Source organism: Anopheles funestus, chromosome 2RL (genome assembly GCF_943734845.2).
Source record: "Anopheles funestus chromosome 2RL, idAnoFuneDA-416_04, whole genome shotgun sequence".
In the NCBI taxonomy this organism is placed as follows: domain Eukaryota; kingdom Metazoa; phylum Arthropoda; class Insecta; order Diptera; family Culicidae; genus Anopheles; species Anopheles funestus.
The window spans coordinates 6,792,290-6,815,363 of record NC_064598.1 but is presented as its reverse complement, the minus strand read 5'-3'; the positions used below and the strand labels follow the sequence as shown (position 1 = coordinate 6,815,363).

The 23,074-nt window shown below is 44.0% G+C and overlaps 2 protein-coding genes across 9 annotated transcripts; one reads left to right on the top strand and one right to left on the bottom strand.

The window, feature by feature from the left end:
* The first annotated feature begins 113 nt into the window (after window positions 1-113).
* Window positions 114-11,224, top strand: LOC125766415 (actin-histidine N-methyltransferase). Its single transcript, XM_049432374.1, has 3 exons — window positions 114-1,865; window positions 9,785-10,072; window positions 10,150-11,224. Exons 1-3 carry the CDS (start codon window positions 1,162-1,164, stop codon window positions 10,652-10,654), a joined length of 1,497 nt encoding a protein of 498 aa, XP_049288331.1. The 5' UTR covers window positions 114-1,161; the 3' UTR covers window positions 10,655-11,224.
* On the bottom strand, window positions 1,878-22,560 carry LOC125766394 (uncharacterized). 8 transcript variants are annotated; one of them, XM_049432296.1, is made up of 4 exons: window positions 22,025-22,560; window positions 20,098-20,464; window positions 3,330-6,567; window positions 1,878-2,840 (listed from the first exon to the last, which is right to left on the bottom strand). In XM_049432296.1, the coding sequence occupies exons 2-3, from the start codon at window positions 20,317-20,319 to the stop codon at window positions 3,409-3,411; spliced, it is 3,381 nt and encodes a 1,126-aa protein (XP_049288253.1). In that variant the 5' UTR covers window positions 20,320-20,464; window positions 22,025-22,560; the 3' UTR covers window positions 1,878-2,840; window positions 3,330-3,408. The 8 variants fall into 8 exon arrangements, with proteins under 8 accessions (XP_049288253.1, XP_049288254.1, XP_049288258.1 ...); XM_049432297.1 differs by having other exon boundaries at window positions 20,098-20,442; XM_049432301.1 differs by having other exon boundaries at window positions 20,098-20,398; window positions 22,027-22,560.
* Window positions 22,561-23,074: the final 514 nt, after the last annotated feature.

Genomic DNA, 23,074 nt, shown 5'->3' with positions numbered 1-23,074 from the left:
ACTAATATGGTAGCTTATTGCACAATAAAATGGTACTATTTTAACCTAGGTCGATAAAAGTGGGATTAAAATAATTTTTCAATTTATTTCATTTTCATGCAGATTTGTAATTCTAGCTTGACGTCCTCACCTTCATTTCGGTAGCGACCCCTGCAAAAATGTGAAGTAGTGAAAATCTCGTACTGCACGTCACTGTGCGTCTTGGAAAAATTACATTTTTTAAGTGTTCCTACGAATTTCAACTACATTTTGCAAGTTTGATCTCGTGCTGTGTGATACATAGAATCAAGTGAAAATACTCGCATCTTGCAATAAAGTGTACAACCAACGTTCTGTGTCATTTTGTTATCAACAAACCCCGTTGTGAAGCAATCTGCATGCAATCCGCAACAGAGCAAGTACGGCGGTGATTTGTGTGGTATTCCCGGTGCCGGTAATTTACGTGTTGTTTACGTACCGACCCTGTCAGGATGATGGGCATGTTTGAGTAGTTTTTCGAATAGTCCAAATATTTCGGCAGCACGTACCCGCCGATGTGTGAGATCCCGTCGAAGTGCGGGTAATGTTCTGAACGTGTTGATATCACCATTCATCCGGTCGACGGGACGATTCATTTATTTGTTGTGTTGATCGGAAAATTACGATATTGTCAAGTGTAACACATTTGACAAAGACAAGATCGTAAGGAATTTATGCAATCGACCGGGGAACTACCACGAAAGGCGTGCAAAAAAACGGTTCCCGTACGTACATTCGGTTCATAGATCGTCGTGTTCTGCATCAGTGGGAAAGCAAGTCAATCTACGGCGCACGACCCATTTTTCGAATCTATTTTAGTACGGCCGACCATCACGGTAGCAAGGTTCGCGTTTACCGAGAGTCTCATCAAAGACACTTTCCTGCCAACGCATTACAACTTCTACCCATTGCTGGTCCCATCACCGTGGATGTGAACGTCGTGCGTAAGTGATAAATATCCCCCTAAAAGACTCAAGTCTAGCTAACAGCACCAGGGGGAAGCGGAGAAAACTTTCAAAAATACATAAATCAGCGTGACAAGCAATATAACGACCAAAAGGGAACCACTCCCTGGCACGTGACAGCCACCTTGATCGAGTCGAGAGTTGAGCAAGAATCGTATCGATTCACACGCACAAAACAATGAATCACGGCACCTCTGGTAAAGCCCTATCCAAAGGCAAGGTTAAAGAGCTCAACGGACTCGTCGAGGAGCTCATGCAGCACGGTTTCCGCGAGGCAAACACGACCGATGAACTGCTTACCCAGCACCGGAACATGGCTGGTGTGCTGGACCGTATCCGGCGCATCGAACCAAAGCTGCGCACCACGAACGGTCGATCGAGGGTGGAAAACGTTGATCACTTTACCCGGTGGGCAATCGAGCAGGGCTGTCTGGTGGAGAACATACGTGTCGCGGAACACACCGAGTATGGTGGCCTTGGGCTGGAGTCTACCGGCCACATCCCAGCCGGCCAAGCCATCATCACCGTTCCGCGAAGTTTGTTTTTCTACGTCACGAACGAACCACGCTACCGGAAGCTGCTCGAGCTAATGCCGGGTGCAATGATGAGCGAACAGGGTAACATTATGCTCGCGCTTGCCCTCATTATGGAGCGGTTCCGGGCGAAGAGCTTCTGGAAGCCGTACCTGGACCTGTTGCCCGATCGCTACACGACACCGCTCTACTATACGACGGAGGATATGGGTGAGCTGACCGATACGGAAGCGTTTCTGCCGGCCTTGAAGCTGTGCAAACATATTGCACGACAGTACGGATTCATCCGGAAGTTCGTACAGGAGAAGGTGGACGAGCTGCGGGATTGTTTTACCTACGACGTATTCCGGTGAGTGGTGGTGATAACTTACGCTTGTTTTATTCATTCATTTTTTACAACGAAACAAAAATACTTTCTTTGCGCTTTTAAATTATTTGAATTTATTGTAATTAAAGACAGTTCGGACTGTTCACTATCGGTTGGAATCTGCTACTCAACGCTATCGTCTTCCTTTTCCCTATCCTAGCTTTGAGGGAGAAAACAGACTCATACACTAAATCACCTAGTTTAAAGTTAGATTATTTGTAACTTTATAAATTATAAACTACCGGCTAAGACCGTCGTACGTCGTATCGCAACTTTGTTTAACATTAATTTATTATTCTTCCTTCGAACGTAATATTGCACATTGGTTTTTGTCTATCTTACAACATGTTTTGTCTCGCTGACTCCCTTTACAAGTATATTATAATATTAAAGTGTGAATTTTTTCTTCCGTTGTCTTTGTCTTTCGGTTTTACAACTAATCTTTCTTGTTGCTCATGTTGAACGGAGTTTTGTAACAATCTCTTGGTCCTTCCACAAGTCACATCCAAATCAACCCACAACACCCGCGGACACTCGTTGGCCATCGTTTTGTTTAGGTGGTTGATTTAAACTTCCGTTCCGGTGCGGACGAGATGGCAGTTTGTTAGATAAAGAACACGGTGCAGGGTAAGTTTACTTGCAACTAGTGCATCTTCTGACCGTGATGAAGCTCAAACTTTTGTCCGACCAGAGTTTCTTGAAACAGACTTTCTTCTAACACGATTTTCATTCGTTTCATGGTTCGTCCCGCTCATATCCTATGTGTGTGTGTGCAAGTGGAAACTAGCCCTTGTCACACCGTTGTCATTTAACACATCGTTTCACGATCACGGTACATCCTTGGTTCTCGTTCTAATCCAGTTCGATCGGAGGATGGGATGGTTTTTTTTTTGGGGCTAGAGTGCTGGTGAGCACTGATGCTGCTCCCGTCCTCGGTTCCGGTTGGATAGGATCAATCTGGAAGTTAAGGAAAGCAGTACGTTAGGAAACGGTTTGGACAAGTTTTTGACCATTCACGGTGGTTGAAACTCCACCCGGCGGTGCATTCCGGGCGCGTTGGTTTGTAATTAAATTGCATCCTTTCGGTAAAACTTTCGCACGAAATTAGCACCATAATCCGAATCTGGCTGGTGGTGGTTATGGATAAACTTTGTTTAAAGTTAGGCTACGTATACGAATGCAAACGCCCGATGCAGACAGTTGCCGGCACGGGAACACGGTGCAATGAATCGGTGGTATAATAATACAGTGAAGAAAGCTCGACCAATTTGGAGAACATATGTGAATTATTTGCCATTTTGTTTTATACTTTGAACGATACGTTTATCGTATGAATTAAAGTTTTAAGATTGATTTGTACGCCACTCCTAAAAGTATGCAATTTGCCAAGCTTGTGATTGCTTTTTATTCCTCCTGTTTCAGCGAAAAGGTTTTTTAGATACTCACCTAATAGATAGATATAGCAAAACCCTTTTTTATCACAACCGTCGAATAAACTCGAAACACTCCCTGTTCGTTCGATCGTTTACTGGAATGGTTTCCGATCCCAAAGATAATCCTGTACCTCGACCGAATTGGGATCCATCATGGCCCGCTGTCTGCTCGTCGTTGCTGTCGCTGACGTTCCTACCGTACCGCTGTTACCCGTCGTTCCGCTGGTTCCGCCCAGTGCTCGATGCGTGGTGTAGACAACCTGCTCACCCAAACTGCTCGATCGCCCAGATGCCGATGGTGTGCAACTCTTTCGCACCGTTTCCTGATCGCTCGCATGCAGAATTGGCAGACGGCCCTTCGCCATGTTGAAGTTTTCGGTGTAATTAAGCTTCTGGCGACGACGCTGCCGTAACCGACAGGCCACGAATATGGCTACGAAGATCACGAGCGAAACGCCAACGATCACCGAACTGGCAACGATCGCCGATCGGACACCGACCGGCATCGAGGTACTCTCGATCGTTACCGACGCACTCCGGTGGTGCTGAAACCCATGGCCCGATAGTTCCAGATCGAGCAGATCGCCTACATCGTTGCGGTGATCCTCCTGGTGATCATAGTTTTCGCTGTTGCTGCCGTACGTATGTTCCATTCCGGCGGACATTCTCGAAGGCACGAGCAGCCTATCCTTCGATCCGCCTTTCACTAAAAAATGAGTGTCACCGCGATGATTGCTCGTGGATGAGACCGGTCGCCTCGAGCGATGTCGATCCTGCAATGCACGGGCCTCCTTGTACGCCTCATCCGACGGTCGGATGTTGATGATCGAGGTGAAGTAGCTGAAACCCTGCGAGTCCAGCTTGATGTCGTCGGGCCGGATGCTGCGCAGGTTGCCAATGTTGAAGCGTGGAAAGTGCTCGAACGCCGTCACAATGTCGATCTTGTCATCGATCGGTTTCACCTTGCCGTTTGCTATTTCTGCCAGATGAAGCTGGCTGGAACCGCGGCGTCGATGCTCTAGCAGCTGCTCCAGTGTCATGTTACGCTGCGATAGTACCTTGGCAAGGCGCGACCCGATACGACGGTCCTCCATCAGTTCGAGCAGTTCGCGCCTATCATCGGCACTAGCGATTGGTGAGAGATCGTTAAACAGTGAGGGGTTGCTTTCGGTGACGTCGCGGTAGAGATCCTCCAAGCTGTCCGTAAATGAGCGCTGCGTATGTTCGCTTATACGTCCAATCAAATCGGCCACCGCTGCCTGTTCTGAATCCCGTTCTTCCTGTGTCGCCGGTATCGCAGAATCCGCAAATGAGGTAAACTTCTCGATAATGTTCAAACCCGGCTCTTCGCTATCGTCCAAATCATCGTTCAAGCGCTGCTGGCGTCCCTGTTTGCTGGCGGGCGTTGTAATGGATCCCTCGCCGGTACTGTCATCACTCAGCTCCACGTCAGACAGATTAAATCGATCCTTGGCTGTAACCTTGACCGGCGGAGCCGTTGATGGTGGCACTACTGTGGAGGATGGTACTTCAGCAGGTAATGTCGGTGGCACTACATTCGTTAGCTTCGGTTTGATGGCAATTCTGGGCTTCAGCTTCGGAACGCGCAGCAGATGTTGATGAAGCTGACGTTCGGGCGATAACTCCACCATTGCTTCCGCTTCCGGCAGGATGGAGGTAGCTTCGGCAGAACTTAGTTTCAGCCCTACGAGCTTTTTCGCCGACGGTGGTTCGGTCGTTGTTCCAACCACTGTCGTCGTGAGCGTTAGCGGCGCATTATCACTCTCCGATGCGGTTGAGCTAAATCCTGAGGGTAGGGTCGTACCGTAACCGTACCTTCCGGCGTGGAACTGCTTTCCCGTGGTTTGAAACTTCTGACGCTGCCCAACAAGTGCGGCGGACGGTGTCCACCTTTCCCTTGTCGTTGATGTCATCAGCAGCAGTGAAGGATTCGTCGGACCAATCGTTGGACTGCCGGTGGTTGTGGTTGCGATGGATAACCGAACCTGTGCTGCCTGGCCCGGTTCGGTCCGGATGTGTGTGTTGCTCAGATCGGGCCGTATCCGTGAGGCGACACCTTTTATCGGACGGATGCGCTGGTCGTCCTTGTGCATGGGAAGTACCGGGTTGAGTGCAAGCTGCTTGATTTCAACGGTCGGGAAAATGCTTCCAACACTATGACCAATATCGTCACCGACCGCATTGTTCGATTCATCCTCCACTGCACTCGGTGGATGACCATTAAAGCCGGAAGTCGTTAGCAAGTCGTTAGCTGGTATCGCCGTGCTCGTTGTCGGCGTCGTTGCGGTACTCGTATCTCCGGAAACTTCGGGCCGCCCGGTAAGGTTGTCGTCGTGCACCCGAAACCGTACGCTCGAAAGTGTGGGCGACAAGGTCGTAGACTGTTCGTCTCCCGTCGTCATCATCGTTGTGGTTGCGTCCAGTGGGCTTTGCGTGAGTGCGGCCAATGCCATCTGTTTGCCCTTGATAAGATCCTGCAGCGAAATGTTGCGCTGCTGCAGTATCTCGCTCAGACTCAGTCCGTCGGATTGTTTTAGCAGCGCCTTCAGATCGGTCGCCGATACGGGAACCTTGCCGGCTTCACTCGAACCACCGTCACCGGTAGAATAAGGTTCCTCGGTACGCCGTGCCTGTGAGTATGGTTTCCGGTATGCTTTGGCATTGGTCGGGGACTGTTCCGTCGGTCGCCCGCCGGCAATTCGTCGCGACCTATTCGGATCAATAGGTGACAAATTTCCGGCCGTTGCCGCGGCAGATTGTCCACCTGGGAGCCGTCTTACCGTTGCCGGCGGTTGTTCCACGTTAATCGCATCGGTGTATGGGTTATGCATCCAATCGCCCGGTCGCTGCTGATGGTTCGCATTCGATCGAATGACTGGCCGGGCTGGTGCGGCCCGTTGCGCCGGTTCCTCCCAGCGAGATGCGCCCGCTCCGGCATACGCTAAACGTTTCCGATCCGATACTCGGCCGGCGCCCGCTGTTGGGGAGAAACCGTTCGACTCCGTATCGTTATCTTCCGGTACTGCCGGTGGCCAGTAATCGTCCTGCAGTGGACGACGCTTTCGCTTCCTACCCAATCGACGACGCCGACGTCCATCCACACTGGGAATGTCCGGCGACGAGGGTGATGGGTTGTGCTCAGACAGAGGTTGCAGTGATGCATCGATGTGGCCCGGTTGCAATGCTGCAGCAGTCGGATCCTCCGAGAGTAGTGTTGTTAGCGAGAGTGCCTAGCGGAAAGGTGAATAGAAGGAAAGAAAATATTTTAATTTAAGATCATGTTTAATGTGAAGTACGAGAGCAATTATCCTGACTATCTGCTCCATCTGTCTAAGGCATTTTTGCAACGATATGTCAAAGATTGGCTCGGACTGAAACTGTGTACTCATTTTTTTTAAGAATTAATTTACTGGACTGATAACTGCACTGATGCTAGTCACATTTCTATCGCCTAACCATAAGCCTTGCTATCATTGATAATTGCAATTGCCATTTCAACCTCATAAAACGTCAATATGGCAATTATGCTGCAGAGGAACACATTTCCTACCAAGTGTTATAATTCAATTGCAAACGTTCGTTCTCATTCCGGAATTCTCCCTTACCATACTATTGCCGAGTTTGGCATTTGGCATGAACAATACCAAGAATCCACTCTTCGAGCAGCAAGTTCGATGAATCCCAACTCTTCGTTGTGATCCGCAAATGATTGGTTTTGCTATTTTCTATACTACCAGATACCCGCAGTAGGAATGTGGGTTTTCCTTGCCGAGATTCGTATTTTGAAGAAATAGTTATCAAGTTGTAAATCGTATTCGATGCATAAACAATTATCGATCATCCGTTTAACTCGTTTTTAGCTCGGTGGGTTATTTGAGGCACTTCTGGTAACTGTAATCAGCCGTAAAACTGACTTCAATATTATGGATAGCAACATTTAGTATGTTGTGTTTTCACACGAATTTTCCACAGCTTATGGTAGATATTCGATAGACATGGAAAAGCAATTAGCATTCGGAGGAAAATGCACAGCAAACGAACTTAAAGGGAAACAGATCCTTCAGCATCTTTCAGAGAAATGACAACTAGACAGGAGGTCAGTTTGGAACTGGTTAGGATATTCCATGATCTGTATATCGAAAGATGCTAAGAAAAAGTGCTCAACTCATGCCAAAACCCTTGTCCTCAACTGGTGAACGTGTTGTCCTTTACTGAAATGCCTTACGGACATGTTTTCGGATGCTATTTATGGGTAGAGACTTTCATTTAATCTTCTCTATGATTTCTAGTACACGCTGATGCTCGTTGGTAATAAATGGCGTTATTGTAAAATGAAAAATAAATGTCCTAACTTTAGCAACCGTTTCCAGCACAATGTTTCCCGATCCTGGTACATTATAGATGGAGAAACAAACATCGCCTAAAACTGGCACACATTTCTCATCTCACATTCGATATAAAATGTGCCGCATGGACCGGGCTGCCATGGGGTTAGAATCCTATCGTCCAACAAATGGAGCAACTTTGAGTTATTAAATTCAAATCCACTAGCCCCACATGCAAGAAAAAAAAACACTGGGATATTCAGTTTCAGGCCCTGTTCGTCGGTCTAGCAGGTAACAGCTGTTTGTTTCATTTTCATTAGACAAATTCCAATCCTGCCTTTGTGTGTGTGTGTGTTTTGGGTGTCCTGTTGAAATGACCCTGCTCGGCACGATGTCTCATAAATCGGACAACCCTCATAAAATGCAGTCATGCGTTTTGGCAATTCAACCACCAGAACAGACGCACCCGTACTGACCTCGTCAGATTTGCATTACTTCTGCTTGTCCGAAGCAATGTCCTTCGACGCATTCAATCCCATAAATACACACACACACACAGACACATATAGGTCAGTAGGAAAGGACATTCCCTTCAGTAGGGTTTAGTGGCTATTTTTCCCAATGCTACCGTCATCATCATCGTCAAATGTCATCATGTTTAGACGAACGTCTTTTTGGTGTTCAAAGTTGGTGGTGCGAAGAATAAGAGGAAAAACCCAATCTTCTCTTCTGCAGACCAAGTAGGAATAGTCTTGAAGGCATTCTATCCTCTGCTGAAAAGGACAAGAAGGGTATCGAAAGACACGGTGACGAGAGATAATTCCGACGTTTTTCTTTCCATTTGACTTAACGCTGACCATCCTTTCAGACGAGTCCGTAGTAAATATGCTGATCGGCTGGACCGAAAATCATCGCATTTGTTGTTTTTGTTTTTTTCATGAAATGTTACCCATTTTAAACCTTCTGTTAGGGATCTGGATGTATTTTTATTTTTTACCGTAGATACGTTATGCTCTACTGCGAAGAGAAGGTTTCTATTTAATATTGGCTGCCTTGGGGATAAATATGTAGCATCTCTAGGAAAGTTGTGAGAAAATATTTGTCTTTTGTATATGTTTTTGGTTTCCAAGGATTTTCATGTTTACTTCATCTATGTTAGATTAATCAATAATAGACTCAAGAATTTCATAAGGCAATTATAATGGGAAGAATAATGAGTATTCTACTAAAGCTTCATTGACAAACTGGTCTTTAATTTAGAGCCTAGTTTAAGCTCAACACTTTTCCAATGTTGCTAATAGTTGTGAATCCATTTCGTACGAGGAAGAATACTGCAGCTCTATATTCATGAGTTTACGATTGTAAGGTTTGACCGGTTTGCTCCACAATGGAGTACACACTGTTTCAGGCTAGCTTTCCAAGAAATTCCCATACCCAGCCAGCCAAGTACACTGACCGAGCTCAATTTATGCGTTTGCAATTCCGATACTCCGAAAGGAAGAATTGATTTAACTCTGTAGCTTATAGACTTTCCTTCCAAAACGGCTGCCTGCAGTACATTATTCCACCGGCGTGCTGTGTTGCTCTTTCTTGCCACACTATCTACCACAAGTCCGTTGCTTGGAAGCGAAATCGGATATAAATTGCCTAGCAAATAGCTTCCAGCATTGACCAGCTCTCGGTTCCGTACGGTAAAGATGGTCCTGTTGCATATCGCATTAGCTTTTGTGTATTCACGGTTAGCAACATGAAGTAGCATGCAGACATGGGAAAATATACTTTATGGCAAGCTGCAGTGATGGTAAGTCATACCACACGCCACCACGGTGATTCTCTGTCGGGCTCGGTGTGAACATTTGCAGAACATTCTCTTCTTACCTTCTCATAGCGAACGGATCGATATGAGATCTATTCTCACGGGTGTTTTGGTTTTTGTATTTGCCAAACAAATTTAAATTGTTTGTATTTGGTCAACGAATGCCGATTGGTTCGATATGCAATAGAATGATGCCCTTAGTAACTAAGTACTGAGAATCGAAGCCTCTTAGATGCTATAAATGGCAGTAAAGCATAAAAAAATAATAAATTATTAATTGTGTTCTTTATTCTTCCATTTCCACAGCTGGGCCGTCTCAACGGTAATGACCCGGCAGAACAAAATACCAGTTAATCTAGCAGAATTCGACGGGATGGACTTTACGCTTGCACTGATTCCGTTCTGGGATATGGCTAATCATGCGTACCCTGACATCAAGGAGCACGAAGACCGATGCGTAGCGGAGACATGTTATAATGCTGCCAGTGAACAGCTAGAGTGTACGCTGACGCAAGAAATAAGTGCAACGGCCAGTGTTCCCATCTTTATCGTTTATGGCAAAAGAACGGATGCGGAATTTCTCGTTCACAATGGGTACGTATTGCTGATGCATCGTCGAAATGATCTTTCCATTTTTAGAACTTTTTATGTTTTTTTTTCTTTTCTTATAGTTTTGTCTGTCCACGAAACCCGTACACGAGTGTACAAAAACGTTTTACATTGGTACCAGCGATTCCACTCTACAAGGAACGTTCGCACCTTCTTGAACTGCTCGGCATACCAACGTCGGGCATGTTCGCGTTCGGTTTAGCCACCGACAGTCTTCTGCCGGATCCGATCTCACCGGAACTGATTACGTTGGCCCGTGTCTCGGCCATGACCGATAAGGAGCTGGAGCATTATACCACACTGGATACCACGGAACGGCAACAGTTATGCTCGTATCATTCGCTTCTACCCGTTGAACTGTGTGCCAGGACGGATCGATGGTTGGCAACGGTGATGAAGATCATGCTGCTCCGTTATCCTACCACGATCGAGCAAGACGAAACACTGTTGAAAGCAAACCGTCAGATGCATCACATCCGGCGCTTACTGGTTGAGTACCGGCTCGAGGAGAAACAAACGCTACGCAGCTGGTTAACGTCAAGCAAGCGAACAGGAAACAGCCAGTGATCAGGTGATTTTTTTACACAACCAACATCTGGGCTTATTGTGAACTGATTTGAAGTGGCTTTATAAAAGTTTGCCAAGTTTAGCAATTCCTATCAGTTCAGAAATGCTGCTACTATTGCTAACAAACTTATTAACAACACCAAATAGTTGCTTCAAAGCAACGAAAGCAGTCGTGAGAGTACGACGATACCGTTGGATTTGTTTCAATTTTCACATTCTACCTTGTTTTCCCCCTTGCTAATGTTTAGTCTATTGGGCATAAAATAGTATTATTTTTCATTGCACAAAAAAAACACGCTAACAAAATTATATCAAGAAATTAAGAGAAAATTGTTGCCTACTCTGGCAACATTATCTAAAATTAATAATTAATTTATACATATTTTTGTATTAGTTGCTTTCTAGTGTCACACTAAAAATGTGCAAACGGTCTTGCATCTTTGTATACGCTTACGATCATTTCTTTTGAGTTGTTTTCTTTCCACATGCTGGCGCATTGATTTCGCTAGGAATCGTGTAACGAAAGTGAAATTTAAACTGTTATATTAAATGCTACTGTCCTTTATATAATGATATGCAGTAAAGTTGTGTTTTACAAAGAAAGAAAATATTTTTAATTGATTATAGACATATTACGTTTTAAAAGTTTTCAACAACAAATGGGACAATATCGGGAATATTTCATACATTTGTCAACCGTTATCCTGTCAGCTAACTCAAAGCTCCAGTACGTACTGCAATATTCGGCCCCTATTCAATTGGTGGCTATTTGGTGAATTAGTCCTTTTTGCAACAAAATCTCCTATCCTACCGTTAACCGTCTCTTATCACATTTCCACCATAAAACAAGCAGTGTCCGTTGTTTCGCGGATATAGTATCGACACTATCCAGAATCATTACACACAAAAAACTTAAATCGATTTATTGCCGCTGATTTATGCATGCCTTAGTTCAATTGGTATTCCCCCAACCCAGGTCGTGCCAGATGCACAATGGGTTCACATTCGGTCGAGAGGGTTAGAGAGTTCGCTAGGTCGAAAATCCATCACCGTACTATGATAACCACCACCGTTGCGGTCACACGTTCACGGTGCATCGTAACGTAGATTGGGCAAAATCAGAAAACGCACCAGTTTAGGCTAGCCCAATCGGGGGAAAATAAAGGCGCGCAAAACCAAAATGGGAGACAATTGCATTGCCACCACCTGAGCGGTAAATGGTGAGCAATGAAAATAAATTGAAATGTGGTCCACCGATAAATGGGAAAGCGGATGGATGAGCTTTATTCAAACATTTAGTCGGTTCGAACATTTTAAATGAAGCCACACTTTTGAAGCAGTTAAAATCGTTGGTGTGTATGCATCATGCGAATACATAAAACTGATCGATGTGTTAAGTTGTGTTAAAATTGCAGCTAATGAGTTTAATCTGTGCGATATTGGGCACGGATGGTTTGGTGTGGAACTTTTTAAATCGTTTCCCACACCTGCCACATAGAAGCTTTTAGCAGCGTATGAACCATTATTGTCCCTACTAAAAGAGCAATTTATCAGTCAATTTCGATACTGTAGCAATTTGATAGTTTGCAAAGAAACGAACGACAATACACGCTTCTATGGGCCTAAACGGCATCGTAATTAAACCGTCACATGTCACTGGCTCTTTAGATGCAATGTTAATATTTTCGATTCCAATTACAGCTCTTATCCTTGCCACCGTCGCCCGATGGTGGCCGATTAGCGACGCTGCAATAATAGCCGGGAATGAATAAATAAATTGGAAAACGATGACTTTCCTCCGTCCACACCGCGTGCGCTGCCAAAACGCCAAGCGGTCGATGATCACCACCAAAACTGGCATAACAAGTGCCTTTTGGGGGCGATTGCAATACGCCCGATGGTGCCAATAACACACAGTTTAATTTCATCCTGCCTGCGCTATGGCGAAAAGGCATCATCAACCGAAATCTATCCCCAACAGAGCCCACACGGCTCTCGGCGGGCGACGTTCGTGTATTGGCGGATAGGTTGCCATGTTTGTCGAACGGCGAAGTGGTGAAAATTAGATTTTGATATACCGCGGGCCACAAGAGCAAACGATAAGCCTGCGAACGTCGGCTAGAGAAAAAATAACGTACGAGAGGAAGATCCTGTCAACAACCCAACTGGCCAGCGAAAGATGCGTTTAATTTAATGCTCTTAATCCAGACGTATGAAGTGATTTGGGGATGGAAGGTTGAACGAAGCAGCGAAAACATCCTGAAGGGAGCGTCAGGTATATTGGATTAAAAGGAAAAGCTCGTTACAGACTCACAAACCCGTACCGCACAAAGCGCTTATCCTTTTTTTTTTTTGCTGTTGCTAGGAAAAGTTTATAGGCATGAGTAAATTTATCTTCCATGGTGTTTTTATTTACACTCTAGAGCTGTTCTCTGCCTGTGGTTGATTTTCTACCCGTACATGTACGTATGTTAATGTATACTCGTGTGGCAGATTTTCATCACCGAATTTTAAACCGAGTGGAAGCTGTGCTTTCACTGTGCCGGGCGCACAATAATCATCAAAATAAATGTTTCACTGGAAAAATGGTACATGGCTACCGCCATACCCTTATCCTAATTCTCGGTAAATTTTCACATTTAGTTTTTCCGCTTTTATGGCAAACAAAAAAGAAAAGCAAACTAAACAAACAAAACCTTACCTCGAGTGGTAGTTTAATGGTTCATATATCGGGCATCGTAATCACAACGTGCATTTTCACCTTTTTTTTTTTGGTTTGTTTTTTTGTTACACCACCTTTTTTCCTACCGACTCTTATGCTGACGCACCGGTACTCAGAAGGACACGGTGGAACCGTCTATGCATCACACGCGGCTGCTTCACTCTCACTCAAGTGGCGTAGATTACGTTTTTCACCCGTTAGAACACACAATTTGATTAACAGTTATTACTGTCTCCCTGGCAGCTGTGCAAACATGATGCGCGCACATGGCAACGTCACACGTAGTGTTGCGGTACACACTACATCAGTTCGCGAGTCCAACATCCATGCGAAAACACACACACGCGCCCGGCCAGATATTCGTTTCATTTTCCTCTATCCTTTATACGGGCACACCTTGTCCCACCGTACATCGATCTTCGGCCGGGTACAGTGGCGGACCGAAAATTGGCCCAATCTGTGGATAGGGAAAACAATTTCCCACCGTGTAATTGGATCAAAATTGTGTGAAACGTGTGGCATACCGTTGAAATACCGTTAGTGACCATTTCAGGGATTAATTTGGCCAATATTGGTAATCTGTACGGTATGACCTGGAGGGCAAGGATATGTGATTAGTAAGGTTAGCGAAAACGATCCTGAATCAGCTTAAATCGGAACAGATTAGGGTACGTTTTAAACAGCTCGTTAAATGTTTTAAGATAGGAACAAACTGAGGACTTCAAACTTCAGGATGTTCAGTGTGATACTTTAACTTTTAAGGATTGGATCTTCTTGGTCTTTATATAAGCAACTTTTTGGTCTTTAAACATATTAAGAGATTTCAAAATTAATGTGTTTAAATGTTGAATATTTCTAATTATTTATTTAGATTTAATTTGTCAAAGCTACTTAAATTTAAAGGCATTTAAAGAAACAGTTTTGCTTGGAGCCTTTCAAACAATCCAATCGATATAGCACGACTACAAGGACGGTTTGAGTTAAAATCTCGATCGAAAAATAATCGATCATATTGAATATTATATTCAAACAATGAGAAATTTCCTCTTGTATTAAGTTTTAATATAATTATTACAGAATTTTAAATAAGATTTCTGCGCCAAGAACTATTGTTGCAAGCGGCAAACACACCGATCTGCACTGTACATGGGCCAGTCATCTGCTGCAGTTATCTTTCCACTTTTGCACTGTGCACTATCTATTGTTTTGCTAGCTGCCAGAATGCACCATTAGTCTTTTATTTTCCAACGTTTTATTGTCATTTGTTTTTCCTTCTCCCTCCCCCCGCATTTTGTTTTCTCCAACTAACTTCAGCACGTTTGATTGAGCTGTTATATGTAGTTGCGCATCCGTGTTCTCTTGTCACATTGTTTTCGTGATATTGTAACGTTTTTTTGTTTCTTTTCTCATTTCTTTTATCTCACCGAACCAATATGTTCGGCCAACGGTTGAAACGTTCGCTTTTAACAGCTTTCATGTTCCGTTTGTTAGGGCGAGAGTAACCATTTGTTGTTTTCCTTTTTTTGTTTTATGGCACGACTTTATACGACAACATATTTTCCATCCGACCCATCTGACTGCATCACCAAAAACCGGTCACCACGTTGGGTTGGTTACGGGACACGGGAATAGTGGACACCTGATCGGTTTCGGCCACTGCTGATTAATGTTGACACGTTCGTGTTGAAAAAATGTACGCGATAAAACTATTCGACAGCATTGCGCTAACATTTCGTACGTACTGCATAAGAACCCGGTTGGGGGTAAAATTGTTCTAAAGGTGAAAGGTACGGACTGTGGATCGATCCCGAATCGATGCTGATTGTGGTTTAATTTATGCCACCGGGTCGGGTGATGGGTTTTTTTTGGGGGTAAAAATTGAATACATCGCTGGTGTCAAAACCAATCTGATGAAAGTATAATAAATATCGTGACATTTTACACGGGAAGCGACCGATCAATGGGGCACATTCAATTAAGCATTATGTTAAATCGTACGAGCCCTTTGTCTATTAAACGTTGCAACTCATGGCACCTATTTATGTGGCATTGATGTTGCGTTATAAATGGTATTTTTTTTTAAATTTCACAACACTACATTCAATAGGATGCACCGGGGTGAAAATGATTGAAAGCATCAATAGAAAACAGAACCATTTCCACCTTCTAACATCGATCTTTTGTTATTAACATCAAATGTGAAATCATGCGAGTTTTGTTAATATTTTCACCAAATGAAATTCATCCTTTCCCCCACAACTGGGCCACACATCGCGCCGGTTTCCGATACCATTGATGCAGTTTCCTGCAATCCGAGAAGCAAAACATCATCGATCAATTCCGAAACGATTCACCCACATTAGATGCACGCTAATGCATCGAGATGGAAAGTAAGAAGCTTATCAATTCTGTTTAATCGCTCATTCGCTTCGTGTTCGGTCCTTCCGTGGAAAAACTTTTGCTAGCGACACTCCAACTACGGGTGGGAAAGCAACAGAGAGAAAACAAACGTCTCCTCTTCCTCCCCATGTACGGGTAAAAGGATCATAGCTGGGGGCAGGGAGAGGAGGGGGTGTACTGTACGTGTGTGCATCGAAAAGGAGAGTTTTCTTTTTTCCCCCCCCTTATTTCCACTTAGTACGAGGAGATCCAGCCAGCCGGTGCCTTCTTTTCATTCGCGTTAATTTTCATACAGGCTGAGATAGAAAGGGTTTGGTGTGCTGGTGTGCATTCCATTCGAACCGGTTCATTGAAGCGTAGGAAATCACTGCGAACGAACGTACCCGGTGATATCGTCCGTTCTCTCCCAGTTTTCCACTCCGTTATCATCCACCAGCCGCCCCATCACATTCCCTCGGTTGGAAGGAAAAGAGAAATCTTTTCTTTTACCCTTCCGGAGCGTCCCTTTAGATGTGCCTCCATACGGGGACGGTATGTTGTTTAGGATTGGCTAATTTTTCTCCTTCCTTTCCACTTTTCCGACAAACCCGCACACCGTTGCAGCATTCTATGCGCACCCTAGTGTCGATACGATAGACCCTACCTTTGATACGGTTTTAGTTGGTTCGGGCAGACGAGCGAAACAACACCATACTCGATGGCTAGCAGCTGGTGTGTTGGTGAAAATCAGCTGCATAGAGTGGAAAATCGGAAGAGGAGCAGAGAAGAAGGATGCTGGAGTATGTGGGGAGAATTTGATGCATGATGCATGCGGCGCATGTTGCATGCCAGACTGCATGCACAGCGCGTCTGCATGCATGACCGGCTGCATAAAAGAAGAAACGTACATTCAGATGGCAAACTTGAAAAAAAAGCGAGGGTTTTAAAGAAAAACAACAACAGCATCGCAACGAGAGAAAATCAGAAGAGTTTGATCGATCGAAGAATAGCTGACAGATGCTGCACGGTGAATCTGATACACTGTGGAGCGAAAGGAACTTGCCGCCATGTTTGGAGAAAAGCAGGAAGGATGCAAGAACACACCGAAGCGCGGGTTGTTGATCGATGAAGAGAACATGGCGGGAAAACATGGACAGATGGAGCAAAAAAAAAATAGAAACTACTGACGTGATCAAGAGTTGGCAATGATTTGAAGTGTCGAACAGTGATAAAGGGCAAACGATACGTACGTACGGATAAATCTTTCGGCGAAAGGCATGATTGAGTTTGGCCGCAGTCGGCTTGAGGCTTAACGTTAGATTAATATTGAAAGTATGGAACGTTAGTCCGACGGTATTGCGTTCGGTGATCCTCCCTGCAAATGGATTCGTTTTTGTCTGGGTTTTAAGATTAATATTGCATCTTCTAGAACTAACGAGAATGTTATTAGTTTTCCTAGTGCCGAACACAAAATTGATTTTGATGCGCACAACATGTCATATGTCAGACATTAGCATGTTGTGCAAGATCGTAGACAATGCTTGGAAATATACCTATTCAATCCGAGATCCAAAACTTGGTATTACACTACAGAAGCAGTTCGAAAAACAGTTGAAAGTAATTATCTAACAATCAAAATCGATGATGAAGAAAGATCATCATCATGGGATAGGAGATGATATTTTAATCCAAACACTATATTCTATATACTCACAATAGATGATCCCTAGTTAATCCCACCACACGCTTAGGCAATAACTGCTGCATTTCATTATTAATATGATCCATTTTTTCTCAGGACTGTCTTTAATTATAACTTCATTTTTTTGTCTAATTGCTATTCATTAAACTAATAATAATTTCCTTCCAATGCCTAGTGTTTTAATCAGTTGGAAGGATTCCTACGATCCTAGATCGGCTGTAATCTGGATCTTCTCAATCTTCTTCTTAACAATTGTATGAAAGTCATAATAGTCAATAAGAGGAAGTTATCTCATAAACCATTACCGTAATACAATGTAACATAATAATAGCTGGGTAGTAAATTTTCACTTAATAAGATTATTTACGTGGCACGCTTTTTGCGCTTGTCCATGTTTATTTCTAACGCTTTCACATCAGTACACATTTCGTTAACAATTACAATTATCCCCCAGAGCGTACATGGTACCTGGCATATACGGTATGGTGATAAAAATAAAACCCAATCTTCCTCCCAACTTTTGGTATCAGTTATACCCTCGATGGACTTATATCAAAGGAAGGTCCCTTTTTCTTAAACATATCCATTGAAAAATCATTGAAACAAAACAGTTTCACGAAAAAGGAAAGAGAGAGAGAAAGAGAAGACAGACATTTTGAAATGGAAATTTCAATGTTTCGTGTCTTTTTCTTCCCCCGATTCCTTACATTCTGACAGAAATTCCAAACATCCCCTAAAGCGTTCTGCCTTCATCTCGCCAGTAACTAGACGTCCCTGAGGCGCAACAGCGAGCGAGAGCAACAAAAAAAAACACTTTCCGAATCTGTAAAATCTGCCTCGAAGCACAGGATTCTTTTATCTGGCAGCAAGAACTCGAAACATAATGCAAATGCTATGCGCTTTCCCGCTTTGATACATATTCCAAATCACTGGCGTTCATTTGATCATCATCATCACTTCTCTTTACCCGGCGCGCAACTACCGTCGGGAAAGCGACGGATGGCAGCAAGTCAGCGATGGACGAGAACCTCGTACGAGCCGTAGCAAATCCCACCGGGATGGTTGGGGGAAGCAAAGCTTTCCACTTGCTCGGAGCGATTCCTCCCGGCCAAGGGAAGTTACCAGGGAAGGATAAATGCTACCGTGTGTCGTGTGCGCCGGATGTGCGAGCCGGACCGGGATTGGAGGCACCTTTTTGGCGAAAATTCCCCATCCGACGATGAAGGCGATACTCGTGCAGCTGGTGTGATGGGACGTACATGGGACGCACCGTAGTGCAAAGGGAGCATATTAAAATATTCATATCAATATCGCTTTAGCTTATGCTTGTGTCCCTTCTTTACCCTGTTTGGCACTTCCGTTAGTTTTGTGCCCCGGTTTTCGGGCAGAACCCAGTAAAAGGTGGAAATCAACACAGAACTCACTTTCTTTACGACATACCGGGGGCACAAGTTGTACTAAATTTTCATCTTATCTCTACCACCTTTTGCCACCGATAGAGAGAGAGAAAGAGAGAGTGAAGTGTTTTCTTTTTATTTATGTGAAAATTTGATACATGTTTTCCAGAGACAGACTGTCGCAGGTCTAGGAGCGGCACGATGAAGGATTCCTTTGCTGTTCGCATCTCCTAGGCATAATATTCAATCTGTTCACTCAAACTATCGTGTCTCGGTTAGATCGTGTAGAAAGCTGATGAAACTTTATACCCCACGGGAAATGCAGAGCATAATGTTTTGCAGAGGCAGACGATCGTTACCTACGTTGATCAAATTATTATTTACCACCGTGGAAGCGTCAAGTTTGCCTTTCGTCAGCATATATTACACGAGAGCATTATTAATTTCTACCGTTGGCATGGTGGGGATGTAATTACATTCTTCCTTTTGCAAAACAGCACCCAAAGCACACAAAAACACTACAGGAGCAGAGAATAAAAATGATTTCCTCTGTATTACTGGCAACCTTAAAACCAAGCTGATACCATAATGAGCATGCATCCTTGCATGTGCTTTTTGTATGGACAGCATTTTTTCTATAGAAAACCCCCTCCTTTTTTCAGTCGGGAACAAATAAATAGACCGCATTATTAAAAATTCAACAGCTATGCTCATCCAATTAAAAACCCTGACCCGTGTCTATTTTGGCCCAGGATCCGATTTATTCCCTTCGGTTGCCCACCCAGTTCGTCCGAGCAATCACTGTTGGAGAGATTGTTTTCCATCGATGACTCCTACGGGAATATTCAAACCCCCCACACCGAGGTACCGAGACCCACCTCCTCTCTACCTTTTATTGGTCATACATTTTTCATACCGAAAACCGATCGATCCCCAACACTGTCGGCGTTGTCTTCTTCGTGCATTAAATATAAGGCTCCATTCTAGGGAACGTTGCGCTGCCAACATGCTAAAATGGGCGAGTTAAAAAGTTCACCATCCGCGCCCACCCAGATTGGACGATAATAATCAACCCACGATAACTGGATTACTTGGGTGCGGGATCTAGTTTCCGGGTGCTTTAATACCGTATCAGAATATTTCTTTTGCAAAAACTTAAACTCCTATTTCCGCGGTAATAAACATTCATGAGGTGAATTATTAATAGTATTGCTGTTTTGAAGATGAAGACTCATCCTCCTACCTGTGGCATCAATTGCTCTCCATCTGCTGTCGCTTCTTCACTGCTCGGTGTATCTGCCATTTTGTCTACAGCCTCTGCACTGGCCACGTTGCTCACGAACAGTAGCGCCATTGTTGCTGCCAGCAGCAGTGCAGCACCAAACGTCACCGATCGTTTACACCTTAGTGTACCGCCTTGATAACGCTGTGATCGATCGCACTGTACAGTTCGATGCGGAATCATTTTGATCTTCCTTGTTTTTTGTGTAAATCTGAACAATTTTCAGCAACTGTCACTTTAAAGCTGTCACAAAGAAAGTACACTACTTCGCACACCGTCTGCTATTATTAACCCATCGAATCGAAGCTAATTAAACAAAAAGATTTGACTGCTGTCATAAATTAAGCATGATTAAATATAAAAGCGAAGCTGTTAGCAAAGAGGGAAGATTAAACAAACGAAGCAAAAAAAAACCACACTCGATCACATTTCTCTTTTCGTGTTCCTTTCTTCTACTAGAAGTCACTATGACAACACACTTCAACACGTCAATCTTTTCTATATTCGCCACGGTCGATTGCCTCACGGCGCCGATAAACAACCATTTGTTCCAGCATCAATCGGGTGGATGCGTTTTCACTTGTTGATGCTCTCCAAACTGTGGCCGGTACGAGCCTGTGTATGTACGTGCGTGTGTTTCAGTCACCTTTTTTTCTTATTTCTCCACTTTTTGCGCTAGCCACTTTCATTCACAACAGTTTCTTTTTTTATGTTTTGCTGTTTTCACCCTGGTCGGGTGGGCAACTGCTAATATGCAATCATGTTCATCATGCATGCATCACGGTTGACGCATTGGCAAAGGTGTCCGAACGCATCTTCGAGCAGTATGTTCTTACTAAATGGGGGAGAGAAAATAAACTTCCATCCCTTCCTCCCTATATTCCCTCCCTTCTTGTAGCTTTCATGGAAGCACCGAACAGCAACGATGCACTCTAATTATTCAAATAATTGGCACCACGCGGGGAATGTAAATTTTCCAGGAAAAATTGCATTTTAAATCAAACGACAAGTATAGTGAAAAGTTTTATAATCGAATCGCAAGCATGATGGTGTATGATTTATTATTTAATATTAACATGGGAAATCTGTTAACAGATTAAATTCTTTTAGAAGATATGCAATTAAATGCCGATCATTCTGGTGCCAATTAAAAGGGGTTTTGGATTGCAAATTATTATATGCCATATGCTCAAGTTCAAAAGAAAATGTGTCTATTATCCATGTTATCCGCTTATCCGGTATGGGACAAGTCCCCATGGTCACGGATAATTCGCATTGCACTGTATTCAAATATTAGTAAATTCACTCTAAAATGACAACTACGACAGAACCTTACAAATGTCGCAACTGTCCAATTGTACTACTTATTTCACTTTTTGACACCTATACTAATTCGGAAAAGCTTCAAAGCGTGCAAAAGGAAAAGCTAAATACTTCTAAAGTCCTCTAACATAACACCAACACAAAAAAAAAACACACATACACTCAAAAACACACTCATAGCCATCGAGTGAGAAAAACTTTTCCGTTTGATGTCCAGCATGGTTTTCTGTTTTTGTTGATCTTTCAAATTTTGAATCTTCATGTGGAACTTTTGAACTCCGTGGTGAAACTACATTCTCCACGCCGGACACTTGACTCCGGCCGGAGGTAGAAGCAAAAAAAAAACAGCGACAATTCAAAAAGAGGATTTTGATACGACGAAAGAAAATCTAAAACCTGCCAAACACCAAACCCGTAAACCCGTCCCACCCACACATCCTGCAGCCACTTCATGTGTACCGGAAATGGATGATTGTTTGCAATTTTCTCTCTGTGTGTTTTTTTTGTTTTTCTTTGCACAAAAATTTTCACCCCTAATTATATTAAAATGGAAAAAAAATCACACACACACAGACACATTCAAACACTAAATTTACGTCGTCGTGTTGACGACCCTTTTGCGCGTCCGCGAGTCCACCAGAGTCCAGAGGACACGGTACCACCGGGTGTTATGTTTTGCCGCGCCTACACTGGGTACACCCACGGGGATGGTTGTACGTTAAGCCAAATTCCAACCGACCACTTTCTACGCCCGAGCGTAACAACAGACTGAAACTTCACCGTCCAACCATCCGGCCCAAACGGTCCAGCTGTGGTCGGTTTTTGGAGCCTTCGGTCTGTGCTCCCACCCATCGTGGCCGCACGGGAAGGGATGGTTTCCATGGGAAAGCTTCTTCCCATACGGGGTATGTGTACATACATTGCGGGAGAGAGAGAAAGAGAGAGGCAGAAAGAAAAACAAGTCATAAGTGTTCGAATCGTAAGAAAGGGCTAGAGAGAGAGAGAGAGAGCGAGAGAGAATTTACCGGCACCGTCGGTTGCCATGGTGGCTGGGATGAACTTGCGATGAATAACGATGGAGCGAACGTTCGAATGAACTAATGAATTCGGCCCAGCATCCCCATCGCGCTTGGATGCTGCGAGAAACGAACTCGAGGCCGTTCGTGGCATCGTACCAATTTGTGTCGGTTTTATCACGCCGGGTTTCGGGTCTTTCGGTTCGTTTGGATGCTGCACACCGGCATCCCAAATGAAGCGTAAGCAGTCTTCCGAAACCTGCTAAAGAATCACGTTCCAGATTGTAACATAAAAATTCCACCAACATCTTGCCATTTGTAGGTCCAGCCACTTTATGACGTGGTGATATTTTACTCTTCCTTCCCTTTTTTGGGAAATTTTATCATTTTTATTTCTTTCTTTTGGCATGACGATACTATCCTTACCACCCTCCAAAACCATCATTAGCGACGTCAGCTGATTTTGTGCTTAAAAATAGCTTAGCAAACTTTTGCACGAAACCACACAGTCAAGCTCCAAATGTTGGCTAGAATCTGTTCCTTCCTATAACAAACCGCGCCTTTTCGAACGCTAAAAACAATGCAATACAAAACAAACA

Coding starts and splice junctions, on each gene's coding strand:
- LOC125766415 (XM_049432374.1), top strand. CDS start 1,162: ATGAATCACGGCACCTCTGGTAAAGCCCTATCCAAAGGCAAGGTTAAA. Junction 1,866..9,784: donor TTTACCTACGACGTATTCCG/GTGAGTGGTGGT, acceptor CCATTTCCACAG/CTGGGCCGTCTCAACGGTAA. Junction 10,073..10,149: donor GAATTTCTCGTTCACAATGG/GTACGTATTGCT, acceptor CTTTTCTTATAG/TTTTGTCTGTCCACGAAACC.
- LOC125766394 (XM_049432296.1), bottom strand. CDS start 20,319: ATGATTCCGCATCGAACTGTACAGTGCGATCGATCACAGCGTTATCAA. Junction 6,568..20,097: donor GAGAGCAATTGATGCCACAG/GTAGGAGGATGA, acceptor CCTTTCCGCTAG/GCACTCTCGCTAACAACACT.